Genomic DNA, 10,222 nt, shown 5'->3' with positions numbered 1-10,222 from the left:
TATATATATATAATAATTTTCCAGAGGATTTGAAGTCTCTGTCTCTTTTGAATATGAAAATTTAAAAGTTAAAAACCTTATAATATATATATATATATAATTTAATGTACACAGTATAAATATAAGAGGTACTAATAGTTTCCTTGCTGCGAAGATGCGTATTTAGGCAGGATTTTACGACAAGCTTTGTGCCTCGAAGCAATCTCAGACTCTGATCACATGTTCTACCAGTGTCCAGAGAAACAAGACACATTATAAAATAATCCTGTATAGACACGTGTCAACACAGCAAGAAACTATTAGTAATTCTCATCGTTGTACTGTGTACAGTAATTGGTATTTATCTCTCACTGAATGGAGTACTCTTTTTTTGTTGATCTTACCTTAATTGAACAGTAAACTATATATATGTGTGTGTGTGTGTGTGTGTTTGTATATGTATGTCCCACCCATGCTAGCATGGAAGGTGGATGTTGAACGACAGCGATGATGATATATATTTATATGTATGAGTGTGTGTATCTGTGAGTGTGTGTCTATGTATTTGTTTACTTCTCCAGATATCACCAGTTACAAGTGGCAATGTTGATGCCATTTGCTCTGTCAACAAATCATCCACTTGGCTCTATGCCTTTGAAGATGTATGAAATAAGAGATTCCTTAAAAAGCAGGTAAGGGTGAGTGACAGGAAGGGTATCCAGCTGTCTCAACAATAAAACAATGCCTCAACAATATGTATCCATCTAACCCATGCCAGACATAGGAAAACAGACAGAAACAAAAGAAAACATTGGAATTATTTGCAATGAAATTTCAATTGAAATAATTGTTTGTGATGAAGACAGAAGGCCTAAATACCTTAATCTAAATAGCAAAAAATAAATTTAGATTCTTATATGTACTTCTATTTTTTAATCTTTCATTGAACAGCTCATTGGACTTGATGAATGTCTAAAGCGAGTTGAATGTATGATTTCTGAGATAAAGGAGAAAGCTGGTTTAAAATCAGATTTGAAACTAAAGTCACTGGTAAGTTCTTGTAGCTTCTATTTCCTTTTCTATAATGCCAGACATGTCTGGATGAAAGCAATGTTTTTGTTAAAAATGTATTGTTGTTTGTTGTCATCATCTTTTTAACATCTGTCTTCCCTGCTGGCAAACCAAATGCTGGTTAAATGGTTTGACCAGATCTGACAGATCAGAGAACTGTCTCCTTTCTACAGCCTTTAAGTACCAGTTGAACACTGAGGTCGATTTCATCAACTTAGCTCCTTCCGCAAACTTGCTGGCCCTGTGCCAAAATTTAAAACCATCGTCATTATCATCATCATCGTCTTCATGATCATCATCATCATCATCATCATCACCACCACCATCATCATCATCATCATCATCATCATCATCATCATCATCATCATCATCATTCAGTATATCCAATATGGCAGACAACATAAGAGAATTAATTAGCTTTAGCATGAAGAAATGCTTGTAAATGCTTTCTGAGAGCAATCCTCTTAACAGCTTCCACACTAATGGTAAGCAAGTGGTTGGTCTATAATTGCTACCTGCATTACCTTTGCTTTTTATCTTTATTATCATTAAGGTGGCAAACTGGCAGAACCAGGTAAAAATGATTGGCAGCATTTCATCCCTCCTTATGTTCAGTGTTGAAATTCTCTTGAGGTCAACATTGCTTTCCATTGTTTCAGGGTCGATAGAATAAAGTACCAGTCATATACTGAGGTTGATGTAACTGACTTACCCACTTCCCTGAAATTGCTGGCCTTGTGCTGGTAGTATAACAGATATTTTTATCCCTTAGATGGTTATTCCAACCTTTAACTCTACTAACCATATCATTATTATTATTATTGTTATTTAATTAAAGGGTCTGTCACTTAGTGGAGGAGACGAACTAGAAATTCAACAAGAACTTAAAAGTAGATTCACGAAAAATTACAGTCATTTATCAGAAGGACTATATTGTTGCAGTGACACAGAATGTGCTTTTTATACCGTTTCAGACAAAGGTGAAGTAACATACTCAGAAAACCTTTTGCATTGATTTTACTTTAATATTGATTTCTAATATTATTACAGAGATGTACTTGCATAGCAAGTGACCTGATCTGAGATTGTTGCTGGAAGAAAAACAGTTGCAGCATGGAAGGTGTTTATAAGCCATTTAAAAACATACAAAAACCGTTAGATTCACTTGAACATTTAAATTTAATTTGCCAAAATATTTTCGTCGCTTTGAGACTTGTTCAATGACAAAGTTCCATGCTGCATCTCAGTGTGTCACTTGAGAGAATTCCCAGTACATCCAATGTATTTCCGTGGGCAGATATTGTGTGTGTGTGTGTGTGTATGTAATCTTAATTCTGAAGAATTAAAGTTGTTGATTTAAAAGAAAACCATTGTTGAAGTTTTTTTTTATGTTATTGGAAATGGTTTCTGTTATTGAAAATGATATGATTTTGAATTTGTAGGTGGAGTTATCTTGATTGCTGGAACTGGTTCAAACTGCCAGCTTATCAATTCCGATGGCTCACAACATCGTTGTGGAGGATGGGGTCATTTGATTGGAGATGAAGGATCAGGTAAAGATCACCTGCTTAAATTGTTGAAACAAATCCCGTTTTCTGATTGAAAGACGCAAAATTTAAATTTTAATGTGTTGGCCTTTTCGGTTTTCATACACAAAGGGACGTAACTCAATGAACTGATTTTATATCAACACACACACACACACACACACACACACACACACTCTTCAAATACTAGCAAAAGATAAATTTAGTCAAATCAACAGTCCTTTTCTTCTTATTCATTTAGCTTACTGGATATCGTTGTTAGCAATAAAAACCATTTATGACCATGAGGATAACTTCGTTCTTTGCCCCTATGACATTTCGTACATCAAGGAGGCCATATTCCGCCATTTTAAGGTAAATATTTACATTTAAGTATCCCACCTTAATCCTTTCTCAAACAACTCAGCTCAACGGTCTGTCTGCTTTTGTTGTGTTAGAAGGGAGAAATGGTTGATCTCAAGACATATGTATGGAATGTATCATCATCATCATCATCATCATCATCACCACCACCATCGTCACCTCCACCACCGCCATTCAATGTCTGTTTCCCATGCTGTATTGGACAGTTTAACAGTTTAACAGGAGCTGGCAAGCCACATGGCCATGCCGAACACCACTGACTGCTTTGGCATGGTTCCAACAGCTGGATGCTCTTCCAGATACCAACCATTTTAAAAAGAATATACTCGGTGCTTTTTACATCTGCACCAGCGTCTGTATGTGTTGGCCCAGGGTTATAGTAGAAGACACTTGCCCAAGGTGACACGCAGTGGGACTGAACCCGGAACCATGTGGTTGGTAAGTAAGCTACTTACCACACATCCACTCCTGCGAGAAAGAAGAGTGAGACAAGCTCCCTAGTGAGGTGGTAGATATACCTGTATCATCTAACTGTGTTGTTTTGGCTCTTGTTTCTAGCAATGCTGGTGCTAGTTTGTACCCTTGTTGACATCGTTAGTTATGTTTTCATGTCATTAATTAGTTTTATGAATTCATTATATAATATTGATATTTGATCTCTTTTGATCTAGATCTCTAATAAAGCTCAGCTGTTGGATTATCTTTATCCGAAGTTTGAAAAAGCCAACATAGCTAGGTTATGTCTAGAGATTGTCAAGGGTAAGTATGTTCTACATAGGATCCATCTCAGACTTTTGTTTTTAACCATCATCACCTCCTTTTTTAATGCTAATAATCTTTAAGAATTTTATATAAGAACCAATTTAATGGTTTTTGAGATGACCCTAAGACCTCAAATTTTTGAAGAAGGAGTCTGTTTACCTCAGTATTTGACTGGTACTAATTTTATTGGCCCCATAAAGATGAAAGGCAAAGTTGACCTCTGTGGAATGTGAACTCAGAATCTAAAGTCACATGACTAAATATCATCATTAGCATCAGTGTTTTACATCTGCTTTTCCATGCTGGCATGGGTCAGATGGTTTCCCTGAAGTAGTGGTTTATGACCAGATGTGCTTTCTGTTACCAGTCCTTTAGTAACCTCTTTCAGTACACAACGACATGGGGTTTACCCATTCTAAAGACAATTAAATGCATCTTGTCTACTGAAGAAATTTATTTTATTAATTCCTCCCAAATTCTTTATTATCTTCAAATTGAATTGTAACACATAGATAATGTTTTCCATTAGTTCTGGCGGGGTCACTGCATGTTTGGGGTCTTACAACATACACCTTCATGTGTGTGATCTGACCGAAATTGATCAAGCGGAGTCCAGTGTCCATCAGAAAATGACTAGAGTGATATGAATTTGTGTTAATGATGTTTTCTTGAATCCATCACTCTTTAATTGTCTCATCATTTCATTATTATTTTAATTTAGGAGCAAATGACCATAAAGATGCCCTTTGTTTAGATCTTTTCAAAGAATGTGGCAAAATTTTAGCTGCCCATGTCAATGCCATAGGACCTAAAATAAATAAGGTAAATAAATGATGCATTTGCTAATCTCTTCAATCCTACTCAGGGTCGCCAGATCCAGACTACAAGATTTTCAAAATGATATGATTCTATTCAAATTTTAACCCATAAAAAAATGAAGTCTTAAAATTTCACTCCATTTAGATTAAACGTTATGGTATGCTTTCACAATCTGGAAGAGAAGGTTATTATGCAACTAAACATGTCACCGTTTATTGAGACTTTAGAATTCAAACTGATTGAACTATCCAGGTGCAGATATTGTGGCGGAAAATCAAGTAGTTTATGGAAGACCAGCAGTTGCCCATGCATACCAGCCTCCCCTCTCCACGCCACCAATGTTATCTGAGGGAAAGGCAAAGGGACCGATACAGCTTGGCACCAGTGACATCGCAACTCATTTCTACAGATGAGTGAACTGGAGCAACGTGAAATAAAGTGTCTTGCTCAAGAACACAACACACTGCCTTGTCCTGGAATCAAACTCACAACCTCTCGATCGTAAGCTCAACGCTGTAACCACTGAGCCATGCACCTTCACTAACTTTCTCGATACACCATGCATTAAAGAAAATGTTATGTTGAATGGAAAATCCTTGCTTTAATCATTAACTAAAACTGATGAACATCTTCACATCCTCCAAGACCAAATAACGCCATTTCCTTTCTGTTTTAGGATTTACTGAAATGTTCTGATGGCCTACAGATTGTTTGTGTTGGTTCAATATGGAAGAGTTGGAAGTTTCTGGAAGAAGGTAAGTTAGCTGACATCGGAAATATACAATTACCATTCTAATTTCCATTTCTTCATGTTGGCATCAGCAATGTGGATCTGCTGTCATCAGAAATATCCATTAGAATATCAACATTCACAAATTTGAAGAATTTTAATTTTCAAAAATTATCTAATTTTTCAAAACTAAGTTTTATTTTCGAAAAGAATAAAGAAATTAATTTTTCAAGGAAAAGTTTAATTTGCAAAATGAATTAAACTAGTTTTGCTTGTCTTAAAAGTAAATATTTGTTTTTCAAAGTTGTAAGTCGAAGTGATTTTGTGTAATACTTCCAAGGCTTTAGTTTTTACCTTTGTGTTACCATTTTTCTGTTGGAATGCATTCTCTACTTTTGTTTTAATTTTAATTTTGAAAATAACGAAAAATTTAGTAGAATAACATTGACATTGTTAAGCTGATGTTTGGAGCATAAATTAACATAAAATTTTGATGGAAGAACATTTTAATTGAAATTACTTTAAAACAGGAAGTTTGCCTCATAGAGTCAAGAATGGTATCAGACATGTTGGCATTAGAAGAATTAAGCAAAACTATTTTGTCTTGTAATATTAAGTCAACAGATGGCATGAAGCTGGCAGAATTTCATCCATCTTTACATTCTGAGTTTGAATTCCATGAGGTCAACCTTGTCTTTCATCCTTTCAGGATTGATAAAATAAGTACCAGTTGCATACTAGGGTCAATGTAATCGACTTTCTCCACTTCCAAAATTGCTGGCTTTGTGCCAAAATTTGAAATGAATATTGAATCAACAGTTTGCATTCCGATTTCAAACCTGTGTCTATTTAACAGTCACAAATATATATAAAAAAAAAGTACTTTGGAATATCTGGTGTTGGTTTTTGTATTTCTTTTTCAACAGACAAATATAATTAAATATTTTTTTTCTATTCGCATAAATTATAATATTAATGAGGTCGATTTGACTCTTTGTTGTAGGTTTTGTTGCTGAGCTTCGTTCTGTTCAGTCTAAACAGCAGATTATTTCAAAAGTTTCTATGCTGCAGCTCAAAGTAAGTGGAGCAATTGGTGCCGCGTACCTCGGTGCGAAGACTGTTGGCCATTTATTGCCTCTCGACTACAAAACTAATGCCAATACACTTTCTAACTTTACAATATAAATTTCTTTGTATCAGAGACGTTTATTAAAAAAAAATACTGGATGTTGGTTTATTTTTTTCATTCTATGGTGTTTATGTTAATAAAAATCACGTGGAAAGATATAAAACAAATGTTGTGTTTTACTTGTTTCAGTCATTAGACTCTGGCCATGCTGGGGCATCACCTTGAAGAATTTTTAGTTGAATGAGTTGTACTTATTCTATTTGTCAAACTGCCAGTTATCAGGTGGTGGTGGGAGAGAAACATAGATTATATATATATATATATCTACACCTACACACACGTCAAAGTCACCAGCCCTCTTCCACATGCACATACATATTCTCTTATACACATGCATGCGTGCCTTCATTTTGGGATCACTACTACTTTATTATCTTCCCTTCTTCCTAGAACATAAATTGTGACTAAGTTTTGGTGGAAGATTTCAATTCAGAATTTTTGAAAGCAAGACATTTGCACTTCAGCAGAGCCAGAGGTGGTTTCAGGTGGGTTGGTATCAAAAGGGTTAACACGGTGTGTCTTACTCAGAGAAGAATACAACTTGGAGAGGAGAAACATCAAGAAAAAAGCGAAGCAAAACATGTTTAACAAAGAATAAAAAGGAAATCAAATGTAATTTTGTAACATTTTATTTTTCTCCAAATATTTTAAAAACTAATTGTTTCATAATTTCAATAAATATTTACATCAGGTTCATTTTCACATCCATTTTTCCATGCTTGCATGGGTCAGACGGAATTTGTGGAAGCAGATTTTCTATGGCCGGATGCTCTTCCTGTCACCAACCCTCACCTGTTTCCAAGCAAGGGCATATCTTTCTCATTTTATCAACCACTGAACAGCCCAGATGCATTTATGCAGTGAACTGGAAACAACATTGTCTGAGAAAGTGTTTTGTTCCCAAAGATCACATTTTGTCGACAAGACTGGACATGCTTTCGTGGTTGACTGCAAGTGTAAAACAGTCAGGTGAAAGTGGGATAAAATACAAACTTGATCACATAAACACGCACATATATACACACTGACACACATATATATACACACACACACATGCATGTACGCAATGAACTTTTCCAATTTAAATAAATAAAAAAAAATATTAAAAGATACATTGTTGTCATTTGTTTCAAAAACAAATGTCAACATGTGCTAAAAGTTCTGCCTGTTTGTCACTGCCAAACACCATGTTACAACTTGGACAAATAAAGTTTTGTTTCGAATTGGATAAACTGTCTGTCTCGAATTTATCAGCACGTTTCCTCACAGGCTCAAGACTGTCTTTTTGGTAAGCGTGATTCACATAGTGACTTTCTGATATTCCTCGTGGTACAGCTTCCTGAAAATATGAAAAACAAAATAATATGAAGGGACTGATTTTTACATGGACAAGTGTACACAGAATTTGGAATTTTATTTTCCAAAGTAGATTTAATTAAGTAATGAAGAAATTAGAGATTTGGTTAAAAAAAAAAAACCCAGCACAAATACATCATGACTAACACTACCTTAATATTGGTTTCAAATTGTGGCACAAGGCCAGCAATTTTGAGGAAGTAAGTAAGTTGACTACGTTCTCCCCAGTGCGTAACTGGTACTTATTTAATTGACCCCATTACTTCTTTTTATGTAAGCCTGGCATGTATTCTATTGGTCTCTTTTGCTAAACTGCTAAGTTACAGGGACACAAACACAGCAACACTGGTTATCAAGAGGTGATGGGGGACAAACACAGACATATCTGATGGGCTTCTTTCAGTTTCCGCCTACCAAATTCACTCACAACGCTTTGGTCAGCCAGAGGCTATAGAAGGAGACACTTATTCTGGATGCCATGCAGTGTGACTGAACTTAGAGCCATGTGGTTAGGAATCGAGTTTCTTTACTACATGGCCATGCGTGCACCTATATAGCTAAATGGAAAAGTTGCAACAAACACAAGAGTCTACATGTCTAAGATAAATCTTATTGATGTTAATGTTGGAGGATGTAAAATAAAATGGGGAGAAAACAAGTAAGTCTCACCTTTTGCTCGAAATATTTGGTACTTTTTGGTGTGTAATATGATTTCAAGGGCATTTGTTCATGTGGGGGATCCTGTATATGTTTTAACTGGAAAACAAAATATATACACAGAGCTATAAATATATGCACAAAGACAACAGGCACACAAGTATTATATTATACACACTAATACTCCTGCAAACATTTTTGATGCTTTGCATAAAATGGAGGAAGTACGAAAATAACAACCATACACACACAGCCATTCCTGTGCATTCACATCAGTTTACACATACTTTTGCTCATTCATTTTCACATTAATTTTTTTTGTGCTAGCATGGGTTAGAAGAGCATATTATTGAGACACTGTTTTTACAGCAAGATGCCCTTTCTATTAGTAACTGTTCCCTGTTCTTCAGATGAAGGACCTCTTCTTGCCAACACCTTTCGAGGAGCAAAGCCAGCAAAGGATTTATCAACAGGGCAGATAACAACATGACTGCTTGTAGCTTGTCATATTCAAAGAGGTGTAAATATAAATAAATCACACACACACAATGGGCTTCTTTCAGTTTCCATCTACAAAATCCACTCACAAGGCTTTGGTCAGCCTGGAGATATTGTAGAAGACATTTGCTCGATGTGCCATGCAGTGGGATTGAACCTGGAACCATACCACTGGAAAGTGAACACAACCATACTATAACAAATTTAAAAACCACATTCGACACTCAGAGACAAACAAATCTTTTACCTTTAAAATTTCAGATTCTAAATCACTGATCCGTGACTGAGCTTTCTCACGGTCTTTTCTTTCATTTTCGAAATCTTCAGCATATATTTTCACCTGAGTTTTTAGTGCAAGCAATTCTTCCTCATTCTTTTTCACGTCATCATAACTCTTCAGAGAGAAAGAAAAAGCATTATTATTATTATTATTATTATTATTATTATTATTATTATTATCATTATATGACATGAATGAGAAAAAACTAACTACAAAGAGACTGCACCATTTTACAGTAAGTGTTGAAATTGAAACATGTCAGCTTTGCTACTTTGGAGTAATCCTTATAATTAATATTGTCAATATTTATACTCCAGGAAATGTATATGGTTAAGGAAATATATTCAGAATTATCTAATGGAATATTCCTCCAATTTCTCATCTTATAAGAACTCTATTGGATTTATATGTTGACAACTAGATAGATAGTATGGACATATGAATGAAATGAGAAGCAGTTGAGAGAAAGAGCATAGTTGACAGCAAAGACTAACTCTTTAGTAAGATATGGTTTGAGGTGATGGATGCATGGACAACAGGAGGAGAGCAGCATTGATGCAGCTTCATACCACTAGAATGAGTGATGTTATCACAAGGTACTGAAATCTTTGGAATCCCCAGCTGACTCACGATGGGGGGAATGTCTGGTAGTTAGCGTGAAAAAACCTCATAAGGGAAAAAACTCATCATTTATTCCCTATATATATATATATAAAAAATATACAAGAATAAGGGCAGGGAATCGTCAATTAGTAATAGAATTAATAATTAACAATTTTACCAAGTAGTTCAGTATGAAAAAACCTTTATCGGTAAAACCATTTATCATCATAAATATACAGGGATTAGCCATATTTTATATTTGATACCTCTAAGTTAGATGGTTAAACCGTAATCCCTTCACACGGGACTATTTGTGACGCACATGGAATAGATTTTCTTTGAGGTGAGGTGCCTGAACTCACTAACCG

General features: G+C 35.2%; 2 protein-coding genes across 5 annotated transcripts in view; one reads left to right on the top strand and one right to left on the bottom strand.

The window, feature by feature from the left end:
- LOC106868603 (N-acetyl-D-glucosamine kinase) overlaps positions 1-6,567 on the top strand; it is an 11,798-nt gene extending 5,231 nt beyond the window's left edge. The window contains exons 3-10 of the mRNA XM_014913940.2: positions 931-1,029; positions 1,889-2,030; positions 2,493-2,603; positions 2,839-2,951; positions 3,632-3,719; positions 4,444-4,544; positions 5,218-5,296; positions 6,275-6,567. Coding sequence (XP_014769426.1) covers positions 931-1,029; positions 1,889-2,030; positions 2,493-2,603; positions 2,839-2,951; positions 3,632-3,719; positions 4,444-4,544; positions 5,218-5,296; positions 6,275-6,456 — 915 coding nt within the window. The 3' untranslated portion in view covers positions 6,457-6,567. The remainder of the gene's footprint in view (positions 1-930; positions 1,030-1,888; positions 2,031-2,492; positions 2,604-2,838; positions 2,952-3,631; positions 3,720-4,443; positions 4,545-5,217; positions 5,297-6,274) is intronic.
- A 506-nt stretch (positions 6,568-7,073) lies between these two features.
- LOC106868604 (centrosomal protein of 55 kDa) overlaps positions 7,074-10,222 on the bottom strand; it is a 9,998-nt gene continuing 6,849 nt past the window's right edge. For all 4 annotated transcript variants that reach the window (XM_014913941.2, XM_014913942.2, XM_014913943.2 and 1 more), the window contains exons 5-7: positions 9,219-9,365; positions 8,486-8,572; positions 7,074-7,799 (exon numbers count right to left, since the gene is read on the bottom strand). In XM_014913941.2, coding sequence (XP_014769427.1) covers positions 7,590-7,799; positions 8,486-8,572; positions 9,219-9,365 — 444 coding nt within the window. In that variant the 3' untranslated portion in view covers positions 7,074-7,589. The remainder of the gene's footprint in view (positions 7,800-8,485; positions 8,573-9,218; positions 9,366-10,222) is intronic.

The sequence above is a fragment of the Octopus bimaculoides genome, chromosome 14 (assembly GCF_001194135.2).
Source record: "Octopus bimaculoides isolate UCB-OBI-ISO-001 chromosome 14, ASM119413v2, whole genome shotgun sequence".
NCBI classification, from domain to species: domain Eukaryota; kingdom Metazoa; phylum Mollusca; class Cephalopoda; order Octopoda; family Octopodidae; genus Octopus; species Octopus bimaculoides.
This window is presented reverse-complemented; position numbering and strand designations above follow the sequence as displayed.